The 21114-nt window shown below is 41.8% G+C and overlaps 1 protein-coding gene across 2 annotated transcripts; it reads right to left on the minus strand.

Annotated features, from left to right (window-relative positions):
- Positions 1-1328: 1328 nt before the first annotated feature.
- Positions 1329-17324, minus strand: LOC126284432 (uncharacterized). Of its 2 annotated transcripts, none has more exons than XM_049983354.1 (7): positions 17260-17324; positions 14444-14543; positions 14264-14351; positions 8249-8366; positions 4795-4860; positions 2832-2861; positions 1329-1673 (listed from the first exon to the last, which is right to left on the minus strand). In XM_049983354.1, the coding sequence occupies exons 1-7, from the start codon at positions 17284-17286 to the stop codon at positions 1446-1448; spliced, it is 657 nt and encodes a 218-aa protein (XP_049839311.1). In that variant the 5' UTR covers positions 17287-17324; the 3' UTR covers positions 1329-1445. The 2 variants fall into 2 exon arrangements, with proteins under 2 accessions (XP_049839311.1, XP_049839310.1); XM_049983353.1 differs by lacking the exon at positions 8249-8366 and adding an exon at positions 10089-10212.
- Positions 17325-21114: the final 3790 nt, after the last annotated feature.

Here is a 21114-nt window from a genome sequence, read left to right on the forward strand (position 1 = left end):
TGATGTGCTAAGTAAATTGTTTCTACTCAAATTTTAATACATCACTTTTTAGAATATTTTGGAAGGAAGCGTCAGTAAGGAAACTGGATGATAAGTTTTTAAGTCTTTCTTGTCACCTTTCACATAAAGAGGTTCGACAATGTCACCTTTAATGTGTCTAGAATAATTCCCTGTACTAGGGATGCATTACATATATCACATTACTTATTACATCAGAGCAGATCTTCATAATTATGTTTGAAACTCCATTTTGTTTTGAGAAACATTATCATTTTATTAATTTTGGTGAAGGATGTTCTTACTGGATCTACTGGTTTATGGTTTTTTGGAATGAAATTTTTAGTATAGTCTCTTGATTCTTGAATTGAACCATTTGATTCTGTTTTTAGTACTATACAGTGTGAACGTTAATAAACATGACAACTGCAGGGTTGGATTCCTGCCTGGAAATGGAGGAAAAAAGGTCCTATGAACATGTGTCCGGAAATGCATCTTTGCCGCAGTAGATGGCGCTGACGAGGGACAGTTCCTCTATCCACATGTCATGTGTTTAGTGTGTATTGCATGTCGTGTGGTTGATACAGCAGAATGGGTTGGTATTCTTGTCGGGAACATGCCGAGCTGATGTTTGTGTACGACCAAGCAGATGGAAACGGCTTTACTAAAATAACTATCCTCCTACATGATTTCAAGTTCATTTTGGGCGTTTGTGTGATCATGAGTTCTTTCAGACAGACGAACGTGCAGGAAGGCGGCAGACAGTACGTAGACCAGATTTGGATGGGCGTGTATGACCCTAGTTGTTTTAGCACCCTAAAACAAAACAAATAAATCAGATTTGGTGAACTGGGTTGTACAGGATACTGAGACAGACTCTGGTACAAGTTTCAGGCAAGTCGCTTGCCAACATGGTATAAGCCATAGTACGATTTTTGTATTCTGCATGACAATGCACGCATCCTGCGGAGGCCACATTGAACATCTGTTGTGACGTGGATGCGATGCATCTGTGTACTGTGTTCCAGGACGGCTTGTTGTCGCAGCACTCACAACGTTCACTTCGGGAGACATTTTCAGAGGACCTGTTTTCCTCCATTTGCAGTTAAGAATCCGTTCCTGTAGTTTGTAGGTTTCATTAACGTTCAGCCAGTAGTTAGAAAGTAGTTGTTGAAAATATTCGCAAGAGGAATACAACAGATGTTGAAAGTTACTTGGATCGATAACATAAGAAATGAAGATATTCGTCAAGGAAAGAAATATGTGGGGAGCACTGAGTGAGGACAGGATAAGTGTTCAGACATCAGTGATGGTTAATAATAACAGAGAGGTAGTGTAAATCTGAAATTTTATTAACAAAATACAACAAAATAAGAAAATTAACAAAAAAGCGGTACAAAAGTATAAAAAGTGTGTGTGTGTTGTCTCATGCGGTCAGCACAGCCAGCTCAGTTGACGGGCGTCAGGGTGAACTGCTGGCCAGACGCCTCGTCGACGACGCGACCGGTGGCCACGTCCAGCACCAGGCGAGGCTCGCCGGCGCTCTTCTTGACGCGGGCCTCGGAGGCGGTGGGGGCGGCGGGGGCGGCAGCGGCGTCGGACTGCCTCTTGGCCGTCACCTTGTGGTGGGCGCCGGGCGCCGCCTTGTACTCGGGGACGGGCTCGCTGTAGCCACCCTGCCGCAACACCAAATAACAGGCTTTAGGCCGTGAGCCCACCGGCAGCTTTTCTATAACTATCTAAACACGTTATCAGACTTTCTCTTGCCATCTTACGAAAGTGTTCACTTTTCCTTGAGCGGTAAAAGAGGGGTGTGTGGATCAAAGAGGACAATACATTTGCAGCCTGCAATAACTCTTTACAAGTTGCACTAACTTATCGATGTGTAGAGATGAAGCCAACTATAGCAAAGTCTGTGTTTCATCGAAGCACTCATCTGGTGGCCGCTCGAACGCCACCAGATGTCTTGAGTGTGTCAGATGGCCTGCACTGCGGACAGTGGTGTTGGTAACCGAAACTTTCATTATTGTTGCGCGTATAACGAAAGGATTTCAGCCTACCTCTCGTTTGACAGAAGGCTGAAAATGTTGCGTTTCCTCGCGATACTAACTTGCAGAAACTAAAGACTCATTCTAGTTGTTTCACAAATAACACATGACGCGATGATGCGGAACCGTGTATATTTCGCAGGCCATCTCTGTTATTCGAGTTAAAGATAAAGTGAATCTAAACCCACAGTTTGACCGAATTACATTTGCAGGTATATGCTTAAGCCGTGATCGCGGAATCTGTACTTAAATAACGGCCAACTAGGAACTTAATGTGTGTTCAGCCCATACCGATGTCCTTACTCGGATATTCTTTCTATAGAATACCTGGAGTCATCTCTTTCCGTGTGATTTTTCGAAGATTTTGAACTACTATTCAAGACTAGTTTTGTGCGGTTTCTACCTCAGCGACCTGTGGTCACAAATTCTGTCCCTTGAGCTATTAATCGCGAATAGTTATATTGATGTCTGCAAATCGCGCCCCTATTCTTTTTGCTATTCTTTTTCATTTCACAGCATTGGATGACAGATGAAGACTGTCACATGTTGAGAGTTTTAATGATGGAACAGGAGACCAAGATGCGTTGGGATTAACAAAACATTAATAGTGACGAATGTATAGATCTCAACCTGTGCGATGCCACTTCATACCTACCATTACTTTCTCGGTCACCAAACTTTCTTGCTACCGGAGGTACTCAAGTAGTGTGCTATGCAATACTAGACAATTTAGTCGATATAACACATCTTAGAATAGCAAAATAGAAGCAAATAAACAGCACTTACATCACCGCCGTCATCACCGCCATCCTCGTGCTGGAAAAGGAAGAAAACAGGTTGTAAGTCTTAAGAGAATTTAGTTCTTAAATCGAAGGTCTAAGGTAGCGCAGAAATAACAATAATGGCTGTCAGCAAAAAAAATCAGAACGCATATTTTACACTAGTTAATTCAACAATAGGGTCGATAAATAGGGAAATAATTTCATTCACTGTCAGGTCTAACGTCTAGTCCACGGTGGTATTAAAGACACAATATAATTCAGCCAAAAAAGAGCATTCAACATTGAAAAAGAATCTCTTTTGTATAAAGTTGTTCAGTCTGTAAATCATATGCAGCCAGTAAACAATTTATCTTGCCCATTCTATATGGGCTGGCTTGCATTTTGGTCTCGAACGTATGTTCCACAAACTGCACATCAGCAGAAATATTCTTCTTAGCATTTATACTTAAGCAAAAAAACTAACAAAACGTGGTGCAGTCCAGCTGCTGCACGACTTGTACAACGCCGTCGTCTGTCATATCACTGCACAAGGTGTCTTCGGAATTTGTGGTTTGACAGTGTAGGCTGATTCATGGCGAGGATGTCCGATATGTAAGTGCAAGGGAACTCCCGGACACAATATGGAAGGGAAACACCTCCTCGATTATCTATTCGGGCATGGTATGTGTCATTTATGGCAACTAGTAGCATTCTCCATAAAGAGTAACTGGGTCGTCCATCTGTTTCAGACGCCAACGCGTAAAAGATGCACAGGTACTTGCAAGAAGTGCGAGAAAATCAGTGTGTTGACACCAGAGAAATGCCACGATCAGCAGTGCAGAAAATCTTGCGTAGATGTCTACATCTTTATGTCTACGTGGTGCTGATTGTTTGTCAAACAGCCGGCCGCGGTGGTCTCGCGGTTCTAGGCGCGCAGTCCGGAACCGTGCGACTGCTACGGTCGCAGGTTCGAATCCTGCCTCGGGCATGGATGTGTGTGATGTCCTTAGGTTAGTTAGGTTTAAGTATTTCTAAGTTCTAGGGGACTAATGACCACAGCAGTTGAGTCCCATAGTGCTCAGAGCCATTTGAACCATTTGTTTGTCAAACAGACAGACAGTGTGAACAGTTTGCGATGGATATTGCAGCAAAGGTTCAAACAATGACTTTTTGGAACGGATTTGTTTCCCTGATGATGCAATGAGCAACAGCAAACTCGACCAATATAACTTTCATACATGGGTATCAAAGTGTCCTCATGTTACGGGTGAAATGGAGAGAGGCAGTTCCTAAGTCAAAATGTGGTGCAAGATTGGTCCATTATTTTCCAAAGAATCGACTGTCAACAGTGATGATAACTTGTACATGTTACAAGGGTTTGTTGTGTCACTATTGGAACACCTGCAACATGACGTCATATATCATCAAGATGGAGCGTTATCTTACTGTTCTTCTAAAATCCATTAGTTTCTGGATGAAAAGTTTCCAGGTGGGGAGACTAGACGAGATTGTCCGATTCAGTGCTCCGTACGATCATCTTAGCTCAGACCACTAGTCCTCTTCGTATGAAGTTTAGTATAGGATGAGGTGTACCGTCCCAAGGAGACACACCTACTGAGCGTGAAGACGCGCATTCGCCATACTTCTGAGCATACCGCCGCGGAGCACCTAGAGAGTGCATGGAGAGAAACTAAACACCGACTAAACGTTGGCCGTGTTACTAGGGGACACCACACGGACGTGTATGAATGGGGAAACGGTAGAGCTGACTTCTCACATGTTCAAAAGGAGTTGCTATTGTCTAGTAGAGTCTTAAAGTTCTTGAAATACAAAGCTTTAAAGATAATTTATGAACACACATTATAACTGCACCTTCCACACACAGTAATTACATGGTAGGTTTGTCAGCTCTTCTACTGTTGTTGTGTAGACAAATGACTAGACTTAATATGGATTTATGAGCGTACATGCTGAGCGGGGGTACTCACGTGTCCAGCGTGGTTGTAGTCCCAGTAGTGCTCTCCGTAGCCTCCATGCTTGTCTCCCCAGCGAGCCTGCAAAAGTGACGTCACACCGTGCGTTAGCAACCAGTACCAGACACACCTGCTAGGACACATCTCTACCAGTGATGTAAATGTGTTCAGTACAATATTCACGAACTGTGTGTTACGAATACCATCCGACACAACTTAAGATAATATTAATCTGTGAGTATTTTTTTTATTAATATTTCAGCCATGCCATGTCTGCCCTCCAGAGAAGTGCAGTGCCGTGCTGTTAATGTAACTTGCAAGCCAGGCGTGAGCCAGCGCTGTTGTTTTCAGCAGCCGTAGACATGCTCAAGAGCAGCCGCCACGGGCGAAGGTGGGACCATGCAGTGCCAAGTTTGTGTGAGGTGTAGCAGTCTTCAGCATTCCAAGAGTTATATACTCATAAGGTAAAACGCGTCTTCTCGTATTCGTTTCTCCCCCATGCAGGTATGCAGTTCGTGCAGGGCAGTTCAAAATGAATATAACGATTACAAACAGATGTACCTACTTCATGCATAGCGACACGTCAACAAGAATTACAGAGTACTTAAAAGAAACTTCAAAATTTCGATTGTTGCGCAAGCGCAGTGAATTGGAAGCCGGGGGACCGCGCGGTGATGCATAAATGAAAAGTTCTGTGTCATTGGCACAACCCGCGCAGAAGACATCCTGCGTGTTTCAATTTAATAACTGTCACTCAGTCATCACACTTCAGAGAAGACTGCAATACACTCAAGGACTTCCATATGGCAACAAAATCCAATGTTTGAAGAAACAGGTAGTTTGTGCGAAGGAAAAAGTACTGGCTGGCTACCTGTACTACAGCAAAACGATCAAAAAATTGGCCTATACCTGGAAAATTGTCGACGAAAATCGATGTAGTCATCAGGTAGGTAGCTAAAAATGCCACAAACAACAGTTTGGCGTTTCGTCAAAATGAAGCTGAATACTAAACCGCACGTTATTCGGATTTTACAGGAACTGAAAGAAGTCAGAAGTACCAATTATACTTCGGCAAGTCTGGAGGCCACGGGGGTAGAAACGTTCTTTGGACGTCTTATATAGCGATGAGGCCACTTTGCACTTAAGTGCAAGGTGCACCAGTACAATATTCGGAGAATCTTTCGCGCTTAACTGAACATTAACAACACATGTGCGATGTCAGCATAAAAACTGAATGGTCCAGTTTTCTTCATTGAGTTAGTTGTTTCAACAAACATTTATCTGGACAGAATTAATGGATGATGCCTCAACTTCATTCGGATTCCACGGGTCATGTCTTTCGAAGAGTTGGAGCACCTCACATTTGGACCTGGAGATTGGCACATTGCTAAATCAGCATCTTCCAACCCCATTCGATTGATCGTTCTGGACATGACGACGCTATTGGCCACCTAAATCTCGAAGCCTGACAATCGATTTCATTTTATGAGATTGTGTGGAAGATCTTATGTATATGCCTGCTTAGCCTCCTTCAAAATGCATATTTCTAACGTGTTCACGTCGCTGGCTCCACGTACGATTCAGAATCTATGCCATGATATGGACTACCACTTAGATGTTGTCCGTGTGACCAAGGAGAGTCTCGTAGGAAACCTATGCCTTATGTTTAAAAAAATCTTCTGTAATTCTTACCGATTTATCGTCATGCTATAGTAGTTTGCAATCGCTATATTCATTCTGAATTGTCTGCATATTAGCAACACATTTCTTAGTTTCAAGTTAGCAGTGTGTAAAGACATAAGCTGCTATAAAAGAAAGTGTATGGGGAAAAGAACATTCAGGTTTATAGGGACAAAGTTCAGTGGACTACTCCTGTCAGGAAAAGAACAAAACTCAGCCACATCTGGAAACGCAAATTTTCTATTTCAGGGGTTAATGCCGTTTTTCATACTGGTATCTCCTTACTTTACAGTTTTTTGTTACAGATTGGCTTCGAAGCGAACATAGTCAAGTGTAGCAATGAGACGGTGTTCGTATTGAGACTTGACTCTGTCAAGTCTGTGGTTAGGGTTCAGAAGGGCACGCAATTTTACCCACAATATTAGATACGCATATGATACTAAGTGGATACCAAAACAAATGCAGTCATTTTAAGTAATACAATGTCCTTTTATGGAAGAGATGAATATATTTGGGAGGCGCACAAAATTCTAACACTGAGAATGGAAGAACTGGTTATGCAGAGAATTTAATAGAGACTACAAGTAAGTGGTGCATCAGTGTGGCCTAAAAACAGGACCAGTATTATATAATTCTCATTAAAACTAGTACTGCCTCTATCACCTGCAATATGTATGAATTGTACCCTCTAATAATGATTCCCTCGACAAATCCCATTTTATCATTACATCTCTTCACCGATGAAGTGATATTTGGTAGGGATACAATCATCAAGGAATGCAACAATCACGATGTATGTTCTGCAACAAATGATCACGAATAAACTGAGCTTCAGCAGTAGCAACGGCAGTCTCAATGTTTTGACAGACATTATTGTAAAGTGTTTGCGTGAACCAGTGTTTCTCCCAAAAGGAATTAACGAACTGAAGTATTCAAAGTTCTTGGGGAACATTGTTCTTCTTCTAGCGTAGGATGTGCACTTGGTGTTGCGGCAGGTGGTGTTACTTTCGAATTGTTTGTAGACAAGACATTAGCTATATATCCGCCTTAGAAGGGTGTAGATGTGTGAACAAGGTACTCTGTGACGCTATCTGGAGGCATTTGGAATACTGGAACCAATGAGGCAAACGACTTCTCAAAGAATGTACTCTAGAAGTACAAGGCACGGAAGGCATTCCGATTAAAGTTGATAGCGCTATCGTTGGAGAGATCTGCAATAAAATTTTGTGATGTGATTGGACCATTACAGACTAACGTGTCATTTACGGCCAAATTGTGGTATAAGTCATTTTGTCCATTGTCCAGTCAGGAGAATGCACAGAAGTTTGTCCCTGTAGTTTATATTCAACCGGTATTTTCTTTTCTGGAAATGTGGGACCGCAGTCTTGATTTGTCACAGGTGTTGAGTGAAGTGAATGGCGAAACAGATAAAATGTGCTAGAGCAATGTTGTTGAGGAAAACTGGATGAATTAATAGTAACTACACATATCAATTCTACGCTGAGAAACGTAATAATGGCTGTATGAGAAGGCTTGATATTCTGGAAAGTGATACAGAAACCACGCAATGCTTTGAGATTAGGCTCAAGTAGCGATTTGCAAATGCCAGGCTCCCTCTCTCACGATCTCGTCTCAGATGCCCTTGCGCCATCGTGATGGTACAATGTATAAGCAAATTGTGTAACTGTCCTCATAAGAAACAAACGCTAAGATCGTTTCGACCTCGAGAGTGGCGGCATCTTCAGAGGAGGCGTGAGGGAGGCAGCCCGGCGGTGCGCCTGCGCCTTACTTTGGTCTTGAAGTGTCCGGCGTGCGGCAGAGCCTTCTCGTAGCGCTCCTGGAAGTGGTGCTCGTTTCCTCGGCGGTAACCGAATTCGTAGTGGTCGTGCTCCGGGTTATGCTGGTACCTGCGCGACAGCGGACAAAGCCGTTACCCCAGCAAGCACAAGCTCTCACACACACAGATAGAAATGGTCAGTCAGTGCAAATGCAGGAAAGTCACGTGCGCGCGGGGCTGTCATACGTCCTGGTGTGACAGTGGAAGAAGTCAAGCGGGCGACGCTGGCTGAGGTTACGCGGAGCCAGCGTTCAGCAAGCTAAGCCGTTGAGTAGCTGACGAGTCAGTGCAGAGGTAGGAAACGTAAGCAGGTGTCTTCAGAGTGATAGAAGAAGACGCTCGCTTTAGTCTAAAACTAAAGCACTCGAGTGTTGGAAAAAGTGGTCAAGCCGTTGAGGTAGTATCGCTGGCCAAGCTGAAGACAGTGGCTGGCAGGATGCTTGGGGACCGCATACACAAATAGCGAAAACTTACAAAAGTATGCCGTAAGCTGGGGAAAAGACTCGTGTCCTTATGCTTAGATGGAGGCAGTTCTCAAACTCTGTCGAAAAATGAAGCAAAAGAAGTCTGGAATAGAGCCGAAGCTAGCGAAATGGCTGAAGGAATACGTGAGCATTTCCACTCAGAGCGATTGTCCAGCGTAATCTGTATTGGGAACTGTTGGAAAGGAAGGAAGGGCGCTGGATAACAACTGGGGCACCAGTGTTGTTGAATAGCACAAGCGAGCGTAGGTTGTCGGCCCTGAGCCTGTTGAAGGAGCCATCCCCGGTAGTCACCTAAAATAATTTAGCGAAACCACTCACTCCTTTGATGTGAAGCCTCTCAACATCCACGTGTGGAGCCGTTCTGAAGATACCTAACTGGTCCATCATCGCTATAACCCTTCGTCTTTTCAGGTAAAACATCCGCTAGTTGAGTCGGATCGGAGTTTCACGTATTCTGATTTTTTAAACAGAGGCCGAACAGTGATTATAAGAGCATGAATATTCGATTCGTAACCACTCATGTTTAGTAATATGACTCCAATGTACACTACGAACATTTCAGACTTTTCTGATGTAGTACACCGTCAGGTTTCGGTACTGGACAACTAAATCTCATTCGGAAGGCTGGAGATTTCATATATTAACTGTGTGCTTCCCATACAATTGTATGGAATCTTAAGTGTCAAGCTTTGATATGAAGTTATATTTCCAGAGAACCTATGTATTCTAAATATAGTGGTTTTATTACACCTTTAGTTTAGTGCCAGGTGAATGTCCTAACGCATCGAGTAAATCTTTTCGCAAAGGTCGCTACGTGTACGATTGTTAGTAAGAAAGACAGAGATAGGGAAGGAAGTAAGAATGTCCTTACAGTCTGCCGTTACATTCCGTAGTTAAATTCTGCATTAATACTTCGGCATGCAAACTTTTCCTACCACCAGTTCTTTTATAAGAGAGAAACGAACATTCCCAATCTACCGTTGTTCATGCTCCCTAAACCGAACAACTCAAATGTATCGCAAAAGAGTGTTCCCTATTTGCTTCAGACATTTGGTTGTGAATGATTTGTTTCACTAAGCTCGCTGCCGTAAGATATGCTCATCGAGAAACCGGGGGAAGGAAAGGAAGACAGTGTTACCATTCTCAAGCTGTTCCGACAGTGCGAAAACCAGCTCCGAAGCAAAGAAGTCTGTACCGAGCGAGCGCTCAGACTGAATCCTGCGGGAACAGAGAGAAAGAGAAGAAAGGCAGCACCGGAAGGAGTGGCTGGAAGCAGATGAGAGATAAGAGGAGTGTTCGGTGAGGACCTGTCCCTGGTGCCTGTGGTTCTGGAAGTCCCTGCGCTCGAAGCGCTGCTCCCAGCGTTCGGGGTCCTCGCACACGTGGCCGTACTCCATCTGCAGTGGCCCGTACAGCAGCATGTAGAAGTCCCTGCGGCACACCACAACAAATACCATTCTCTCTCAGCTCTCACTACATCAGTCTTTCGCGCCGTCCGCCAAGTGTTTGCCAGCTCAACCCGTGGCTTGCAGTCTGACCCGTGCAGTACAATAGGCCAGCCCAGCTGGCTCGGTTACTGCGCAGCTGGGCGCAAACCACCAGACCAACACAGCCGAGCTGACGCACCTCGCTGGTCTGTTGCTGTGCCAGTATGCGCGCAGAAAAAAAAATGGACCAACCTGTCGTCTCCACTGCTCTATTTTCTGCGTCCGTTTGTAGAAGCCCTGTATTTATTTTCTATTACTATTACACCGACCAACTATGCAGAAAGGGTTCACAATGGTTTTAATGAACATTCCATTTATCATGTTTCACTCTAACACCAATTCATCGATTTTTTTTTTTACCTCCAGTCAGTTGCAGTATATAGACACAAGAAGAGTGTTGTTGTTGTTGTGTTCTCCAGTTCGAAAACCCTCTGCAGTATTCTATGCTGTGCAAGCCTCTCCATCTATGATTAACTACTGCAAGCTACATGCATTTGAGCCTGCTTACTGAAGTCAGTCTTGGTTCTCCTACTACATTTTTTACTCTCCACACATCACTCCATTATCAAATTGACAGGTCCCTGATGTTTCAGGGTGTGTCCCATCAATTACTCTCTTCTTTTAGTCACATTCATCCCCCCCTCCCCCAATTCTACAGAGTACCTCCTCACTATCTGCCTCATCTACCCATTAGCATTATATTTCAAAATCTTCTATTCTCTTCTTATCTAAATTGTTTATCATTTACATTTGACTTTCACACAAGCCTACACTACAGTGAACTACCTTCAGAAAACAATTTCTATCATATAAATTAATATCAGATGTTAACAAACTTCTAATATTCAGAAACATCTGTCTTTCTATTCCCCGTCTGCATTTAATATATTCTCTAATTCGGCCATCATCTGCTACAATAGCCCGATGCCGGTGTCGCAGTTGGCAGCACACAGCTTCTTTGGTGGGCCTTGCGGGCTAGCCCGTGGCCCCTACAAGCCACAAGGCGAAAAGCGGGCTCCACTGTGCACGACTCTAATGCTGATTCAAAAATTCAGGCACACCATCTGTGGTAAGCCGCACTTTGGATAAAATTAAATAAAATGTGAGGGAGATGTAGAGGTACATCAGGCTAACTTAGTCCAGTCATTACGACCAGTGTTGAGCTGCCAGCAGCCTACCCTTAGACTTGCACAATAACATGGGATAAAATGCAGCGATATCCATCACACCTGAAAAAGTCAAAACAATACACAAAAATTGAAAATTGAAAACAAGTTAATTTCAATTCCACTAAAATTCCTCTGATCACGTTATATCCTAAAATATGCCAGTGTACTGACATGTATTGCACTTGGCCTTCATTAGCTTGATAATGTACAATAACTGTAGTTTATTTGCAAGTGAAGTTTTCAGTCGGTAGCTCTGTGGGCTAGGACATAAGCCGGAGCAAACGGACTGCATAAACAAAGGTTGGAAGAAAGCCTCTGTGAGAAATATTTGTACTACTAACTTCTACCGCTCCCCCCTCCCAATCTCAGAAACCCTGGTTCGTGAATGGAACGGGGCAAAATCCAATAAGAATATTGAGAAAATTACACACAGTAACACATAATATAAGAGGAATACGGAACATAAGCTTTTCCTTCTGGTAGGAGCCTTACATAAATTTCTACGAAGTCTTAGGTCAAGAAGCATCCATGATGTCTATTTTTCATTTTTATCCACTTTAGTGGCAGTTATTTAGTCCGTAAATATGTCTTTGTATATTCTTTCCTGTGTGCAGTTTCTTCTTAAATTTTTAGAGGGCTATTGAAACTAGTTTAGCCATTAAAGTATTTATATGAACATGTACGTACTGTTGCTCTCCCCCAGTAACATGGCAGACACGAACATGAAACGTAAGTGGCTGAGAGGCGCTATGTTGAAAAGGAGCAGCTCTCAGCTGTAGAGAGGTAGTGGAGATTAGACCAGAAGAGAGATACAGCAAAACGAAAATGAACTTTGTTCAAACCGATTTTAGTTTATCTCTCACTCTGAATACCCAGGAAATATTCTTGTTCTGAAGAAAAACAGTCAAATATGCTTAATTATGTAATCACTGGAATTCCTGTAATTAGAACTGAGAAACAGATCGCTGAATTCTCTAGACTATTTGGAGCTTCTCCGTACTCAAAACTAGAACAAATTACGCTCCAGTACATTTCTGCTGTTTAGCTATATTTCAGAGGTTGAAACTTTTTAAAGTGTAGCTTAACTTTTGTAATTTGGATAACACAAGCCACATACCGGAAAAACATTTACGACTTCTTTGGTAAGACATTGCAGGAGATTTACATAAAAAAAACAAATTGTTTTAAAGTAACGTTTCCCTGGTGTTTTAATGACATTAGAGAGTGTTGTTTTAAGGTATTGTTAATCAGATCTTACGATTAGAGTTGAGTGGCAGGTGATCATGAACGTATTCTTTCGTTGCATTAACGGAACCCAGTTAAGTAATTTTACAGAATCCGGTATGCAGAAATTGTGTAAAAATTTTCAGAGACAATAGCTGCATTTTAGTGAAATGCAGATTTTGAATTTTAATGAAACATGAAGCTTGGAAAGGTAGCTTATCAACTGTGAAACGATTTTAACAATCTGTAAGACGAAGACATGGATTCGATTATTACTGTTTTCGTCTCATGCTACGGTGTTAATAATCATAACTAAGTACAGACATGCAGGAATTGCTCTCATTGCAGGTCGTCTTAGTTTTTAAGCCTTCACTGTCCTCTGAACAGTATTGTTAACGACTAAACTGAATTTGTGCACTTACAATTTACCTACTTCTCATGTCTTTTAGTATAAAATATAAACTCTGATCTGACATACAAAATAATGCCTTCGCTAACAACGTTCTACTTTAATTATCGCATATTCAAGAAAACTTTAGAACGTTCCACAACATAATAGCGGTACACAGTGAGTCATTTGGCCGTTAGACTACGATTTGGGGACTTTTCAATGCACGTTACATTATCCTAGCTATAGGATGATGTTTCACTTAAAACAGCGGGTTGGAGATTGAAACTGATGATTTATTCGTAGCAGTGCAAATTTTTGTAATACTTACTGAATTTGCATTATTCATTTTCTGGATGATTGCAAGTGAGACGATGATTCATAACACCGAGAGCACATGCGTTGGTACGAAAGAAACTTCGCCCGTTTTACACAATCGGAATGCTCTTAAATTAAAGTTTCTAAGAGAGTTGGCACCAAATATCTCCGCTCTTGGTCGAGTTGTTAGTGTAGCTGCGTCTATCCTTGAAGTATCGGGCTCCATTTCCAGCTGGGTTGGACATTTTCTCCGCTCGGACATGGGGTATTGTGCTGTCCCTATTTCAGCTCATCAACATCGACACGCATCAAATTGAAAGACAAGCACTTGGTGGCCTAACTACCACAGGCTGGAACTCCTGGCTTATAGTTCAATCTGATTATGTCATTGCATCTAATAAGTGTTATTTCTAAAGCAAGAGAGACCTCAGAGTCATGAAATTATTGGAATGACAGTCCGACGACACGAAGTGCGCGGTTTAGTGATATATAAGATGAGAATTCAGTTACAGTTCACTGTATGAGTTTCGTCAGGGAGAATTTATTATTGTGTCTTTTCAGGTTTTCACGGCGTGACTGATGTGCATTCGGGTGTACAGTTTTTGGTTTCATTACTTTTATACACCATATTTTGACAGCTGAGCCATTTCCCCCGAGCTTGTTGATTAGAACCCTATCAGCGAGTACGCATACCCACACAGATCGAAACGTCTTGGTTAGTCGTCAAAATATGTTGCATAAATGGAACGAAAATCGCGGCATCGACTTCCATCCCTTCCCCTCGTCTCCCCCCACCCCCCCGTCAAAGGGAACCATTAGAAATTAAAATTGTTCATGTAAGAAATTATGTATATCTTGTTATGAGGAGTGTGTCTGAAGCAGTGGTGCCAACTTACTGGAAGTATTTGCCGTGACCGCCGACGCCGCCCCCGCCGAAGCCGGTCTCTGCGGCGTTGTGGTCGTTCTCGGAGTCCACCACTGCGGCTGCAATCACAGAAACATGGGGCGTCAAGGGGGTACTGACAGCAACACGGGGGGACTGTAAGCAGGGGGCCTGGCTTGCAGATGGCGCTCACCTTTGGTGTGGATCTGCTTGGCCACCCGCTTGCCGGCTCCCTCCTCCATCTTGGCGAGCACGCACGGCAGAACGGCTGCGCAGCACAACACCAGCGCCACCTGTACACCGGTAACTCTGTACACTCTCCACTGTACCACATCTCATACTGCACTCACGTAAGAAATTACACAGAAACTGCAACGTTAGAAACTGTAGCGAAATGCGGGAAGACATGCAGAGGACTGAGCTTGGTGTATGGACTGGAAATTGACTCTTAACGTAAATATAACATATTGCACGTAAACAGGCAGAAAGATGCGTTTCTGTACGATTGCGCGAGTGCAAAACAATCACTGGAAGCAGTTACAGCATTATGCGTAGATAGAGATTCAAACTGGAAAAAGTACATGAAACTAATCGCAGGTGAGGCATATCCCAGATATTCGTTGAAAGAATCGTCAGAAAATATAGTCCACTCACAAAGGAGGCAGCTTACAAAACCCTCGCTCGACCAATAGTTCAATGCTGCTCGATATGACTGACGGAGGAAATAGAGAAGATCCAAAGAAGAGCACCGCGTTTCGTTACAGGTTCATATAGTAAGCGCGAAGGCGTCGCGTCGACGCTCAACCAACTCCGGAGGCAGACGGTGTAACAGAGGTGTTTCGCATCACTCTGGTTTAATGTTAAAATTCTAAGACAAACATACGTTTCTATAAAAGAGACCAATATATTACTTTCTCCTACGTATAAGCATGAAAAGCTCATGAATGTAAAACTACACAGTTTGTAGCTCACACGCTATCTTACCAGTAATCGTTTTGCCGCGACGCTTTCGCAAATGGAACAGGAAATGGTTGGAATGACAGTGATACACAAAGCACCCTCCACCACGCACGATAAGATGGCTTGTGGAATGTAGATGTAGATGTAATGAGAAGACTGCAAACCTTGTCACTTTTGTGCTCAATAACAGCGACTTTGTTATCAACTGACCTGTCAATACTTGCTTCGTCACACCTACCAGTAGAATAAATGGTAAGCTTTTGAAAAGTACAATAAAGGCAGTAGAGGTAAATACTTCCTAAAGGACTGAATAGATGTATCAATCTTAGTATATCAATGAATACTCTACAAGCTGGTCTCATTGTTAATGATTTTGCTCACTGGCTGTCTCGACAGTTCGTACAGAGGGAAAGTAGCAGTGTCAGCTTTCGATGGGGTGCAGAACTACCTGACAAACGCAGGTACAGTCGCTAGGTACAGAAGTAATATCCAGCGTTCCCCATGGAAATGTTATAGGCCCTCTATTGTTCCTGATCTCTATTAACGACATAGGAGACAATGTGAATAGCCGTCTTACATTGTTTGCAGATAGTGCTGTCATTTACTGTTTTGTAAAGTCATCCGATGATCAAAACTACCTGCAAAATGATGTAGATAAGATTTCTGTATGGTGCGAAAAGTGACAATTGACCCTGAATAAAGAAAAGTGTGAAGTTATTCACCTGAGTACTAAAAGAAATCAGCCTAAATTGGAACGATCACATCGATAATATTGTAAGTAGAGCAAACCAAAGCCTGCGATTCATTGGCAGAACACTTAGAAAGTGCAACGGGTACTAAAGAGACTGCTTACAACACACTTGTCCGCCCTACTCTGAAGTATTACTGTGCGGTGTGGGATCCGCATCAGGTGGGACTGACGGATGACATCGAAAAAGTACAAAGAAGGGCAGCTCGTTTTGTATTATCGCGAAATAGGGGAGATAGTGGCACAGGCATGATACGTGAATTGCAGTGGCAATCATTAAAACAAAGGCGTTTTTCGTTGCGGCGGGATCTTCTCAAGAAATTTCAATCACCAGTTTTCTCCTCCGATTGCGAAAACATTCTGTTGGCATGCACCTACATAGGAAGCAATGATCAACACGATGAAATAAGATAAATCAGGGCTCGCACAGAAAAATTTAAGCGCGTTTTCCCCGCGTGCCGTTCGAGAGTGGAACGGTAGAGACACAGCTTTAAGGTGGTTCATTGAACACTCTGCCAGGCAATTTATTGTGAATAGCAGAGTAATCACGTAGATGTAGATGCTCTTACAGAGTGACACAGAATAGAAATAAGTACGGCACTAATATAGAAATAACTTAACTATATTTACGGTTGGCTGAAGGCATCCAATCCGCCATAATTTTTTCTACACCATTAGCCCTGAACGAGCACACATCATGTTGATATAATCAGAAGAGGTTTTCTCGACACGGCAACTACTGTAGCATGTTTGCTACGTTTGACGTTATTTCACTATGGAAATTCCAAAGGAGCCACGGGTCACTTTGAGCCACACTTTGCTCCCAGGTTAGCATAAAGAACATAGTTGCTTTTAAGTGATCTAAATTGGTTTAACACCTATGAATTTGCGTCAAAAATTGTATTATCTTACACTATAAGACAAATGTTTTTAGGAATTATTCTAAAATTTACGGAATATATACGCGCATATAATTAGGCCTGATGAGAAATATGGAGCTGAATAGAATTTGCCGCATGAAATCGAAATTAGTGCCACACATCGCAGGTGTGAAACTTAGCGAATCACCCTGAGGAGGATAATGTAGTATGCCTCTATGCCAAAGACTGGCTTGTCTTACATTTGGAGTTCAGAACAATTATTAGCACAATTTACTAAATCTGAAGGGATTTTGTTACGGATATTTCGGTTGCATGATAAATGTGAAGCAGTTGAAAATAATTCGCGGTATGGCATCACGATTAGTTACAAATATTTGCAGATGTGAGACTCGGTGAACGGAGCTGTGGCGAGCGGTTTACCTGCATGGTCCTCCGGAGAACGCTCATGTTGACCACAGTGGGGCGGGCAGAGCACTGGATGGCCTGCCAGCAGCGCCCGGAGGCTTTTATACGGCGCCTCGCCGCGCAAGAACGGCGATGCCGCGCTCCAGTGGAGGCGGCCGGCAAAAAGTTCGGGGCCGTAGCAGCACCAGCAGTAGTACAGCCAGCCCGGGACAGTCCGCCGGGCAGGGTTACCGACACGTCGTACACATCGATATTTTAAAAACGCGTGATGGCAATATCGATGCATCGATTTCGATACATGCGACGCATCGACTTTGTGTACTTCCTATATGTTTTGGTGTCTTAACTCAGATCTGTCTACGTAATTAATTACGTTACGATCCTATAGATTATTAATTAAAATAACTAATGAGGAATTAAGATAAATAATTCAGTTCCCCACAGTCGTTTAATGAACAAAGTAAGAGCATATGGGCTATCAGACCAATTGTGTGATTGGATTGAAGATTTCCTAGATAACAGAACGCAGCATGTCATTCGCAATGGAGAGAAGTCTTCCGAAGTAAGAGTGATTTCAGGTGTGCCGCAGGGGAGTGTCGTAGGAACTTTGATAGTCACAATATACATAAATGACCTTTTGGATGACATCGAAAGTTCACTGACGCTTTTTGCAGATAATGCTTTGGTGTATCGAGAGGTGGTAACAATGGAAAATTGTACTGAAATGCAGGAGGATCTGCAGCGAATTGGTGCAGGGAATGGCAATTGAATCTCAGTGTAGACAAGTATAATGTGCTGCGAATATACCGAAAGTAAGATCCTTTATCATTTAGCTACAAAATAGCAGGTCAGCAATTACCTGAGAGTAGGCATTAGGAGCGATTGAAAATGGAATGATCATATAAAGCTGATCGTCGGTAAAGCAGATGCCAGACTGAGATTCATTGGAAGAGTCCTAAGGAAATGCAATCCGAAAACAAAGGAAGTAGGTTGCAGTACGCTTGTACTGCTTGAATACTGCTCAGCAGTGTGGGATCCGTACCAGATAGGGTTGACAGAAGAGATAGAGAAGATCCAACGGAGAGCAGCACGCTTCGTTACAGGATCATTTAGGAATTGCGAAAGCGTTGCGGAGATGATAGATAAACTCCAGTGGAAGACTCTGCAGGAGAGACGCTCAGTAGCTCGGTACGGGCTTTTGTTGAAGTTTCGAGAACGTACCTTCACCGAAGAGTCAAGCAGTATATTGCTCTCTCCTACGTATATCTCGCGAAGAGACCATGAGGATAAAATCAGAGAGATTAAAGCCCACACAGAAGCATACCGACAATCTTTCTTTCCACGAACAATACGAGACTGGAATAGAAGGGAGAACCGATAGAGGTACTCAAAGTACCCTCCGCCACACACCGTCAGGTGGCTTGTAGAGTATGGATGTAGATGTAGCTGTAGAATACCTGAATGTTGTTTTGTTTGCTGATGACATCGTTATTATTCAAAAGAATGAAGATTACGTAGATGTAGCTGTAAAATACCTGAATGTTGTTTTGTTTGCTGATGACATCGTTATTATTCACAAGAATGAAGATGATCAAAATCAATATACCAGCTCAACGAAATGTGCAAGAACTTCAACTTTAAAATTTCAAGTAATAAAACGAAAATAACAGCATTTCGAGGAAAATATCCAGCCAAATCAAAAACTGTTTTGGATTATTCAGTTTTAGAACAAGTGTCTCAAATCTCTTTTTAGGCTGTGCTGTAAGTTTTGATTTTGACTCTGATGCTGAAAACTAAATACACAAATTCCAAGCTGTCTGTGGTACCATTACCGGAACATTGAGCCTTTAAGTACAAAAAGAGATCATTTTTAAATTCTATAAAATAATGGCGGTGTCAGTGTCATCGTATGGAAGCGGAAGCTGGATTACCAAGAGAACACGAAAATAAAACTGTAACAGCAGAGATGGGGTTTCTAAGAAATACGAAGAGCTGCATAAGAACAGACATGATTAGAAATGAAGAGGTTAAAACGAAATTGAATATTTTCAATATGAATGAAAAAAGTCAAAATTATCATGAAGATTGGAGACAACACTTCATAATGACGCCAAGTCACAAAATTCCCCAGAAAATCCTGAACTACAAGTCGACTGGGAAAAAGAGGTACTTGAAGGTTCGAAAGAATTAGGAATGAGTTTGTTTGTGAGTGGGAGGAGGCTGCAGGGTACACCTTGAAAGGAAGATGGTGGTCATGATGATGATTACCATTATTATTGATAATTACTATTTTTATTAATAATGCTTTTATTTTTATTGTGTTGTCTGTGTAATAACTGATCAACATCGTTATTAATGCCTCCATTATTTTATTGTTGTTATTAATGTTACTATTATTATTGCTATTATTATTGACAATCATTATTTATATTAATAATGTAAATAATTGCTATTGACATCACGTAATGTTTTGTACTATATGTGTTGTTCCTGATCAGATCTAAGAGAAGGCATTAAGCTCCTGATTTTGTCGGTCTAATAAGCAATAAATATAATAAATAAGTTAAATGGTTCAAATGGCTCTGAGCTCTTCAAATATTTGTATGGATGTATAACAGAAACAGCTGGGCCCTCTGTACGCCATGAAGTCAACAAAAATATTTCGGTGAATGTACATCATATCGTCACGTGATGTTTTCATCACGTGAATATATTATGTACACTCACTGAAGTGTTTTGGTTGTCTTCATGGTGTTTGAAATGTGGTATTGTTTTAGTTATACAGGGTGGTCAGAAAGGGTCTGAAAAGTTTGTATGGGTGTTGCAATTTAAGATGTGCTGAGAAATATTTGTTAAGAAACAAATTCAATACGTTGCGCCTTTTCTGAGTTATTTAGCATTGAATCTAGCCAATCAGTTCGTCGCGAGAGCAAATTCAAGTAGCCTGCCAGAGATAAGTGTCACCAAAAGTTTCCTTCGTTGGTTTCCTCAAAAGGAAGGAACATACTTTTTGCTCACTTATCTTTAATTTATCATTCCTGGAAAAGGCACATTTTAACCGGCAATGAGTATTTGAACAAATGGCAACTCTCGGTGTATAATTGTTCGAAGTTATATATGTTTAACCAATCGAAACTTAATAAATTATTATGCAAACATTTAGAAAGGTCGCATACTTCCAGTTGGTAGCATGTCTATTTTTAAAATATTAACTCAAATCATTTTCGGCACCTAACAGGGTATCTTTCATAAATTATTACACCAAAAGCATAAAAGTAACAGATCTGAAGACAGGTTCTCCTATGAACTATCAATTTATCTTAGGACCCTTGCAAGAAGAATAATTGATAATCTGTTGGAAATGTCGAAATATCATGTAATACAGTTTCCAGAATTGTATATTTAAATACCTACTTTACATTGATCGGCATATTTACTCTGTTACCAATAAAATTTCATAGACTGTGCTAGTTTTCAGTCAGGAACTAAGTCGACTGAAGGGCAAAATATTGCGTAAAATTTACTTTCGCAAACCATAGAAAATAAATATTCAAATTTACGGAAAACTGTACTTTTCTGGAAAGTTTCTTGGGGATTTATAATAAAATATTTTCACATTATGAATTTTTTTTTTCAGCTTTAGTCGTATCTAAACCATATCCGTACTGAACAGCACAAATAAATCACTGTATTCGAAACATCGATGTATCTTTCTACAGACCACATAGCTTCGATGCCACCATATGACATACTTAGTCTATGAAAACCCTGATGCATTTTATTAATATACTAGAGCGTGCTGAAAAATAACGCCTCAGAATTTTTTATTCTGTTCTCAATATCGGTTGAGTTCTTACACGTCAAGCATGC

This window comes from Schistocerca gregaria, chromosome 8 (genome assembly GCF_023897955.1).
Source record: "Schistocerca gregaria isolate iqSchGreg1 chromosome 8, iqSchGreg1.2, whole genome shotgun sequence".
Taxonomy (NCBI): Eukaryota; Metazoa; Arthropoda; class Insecta; order Orthoptera; family Acrididae; genus Schistocerca; species Schistocerca gregaria.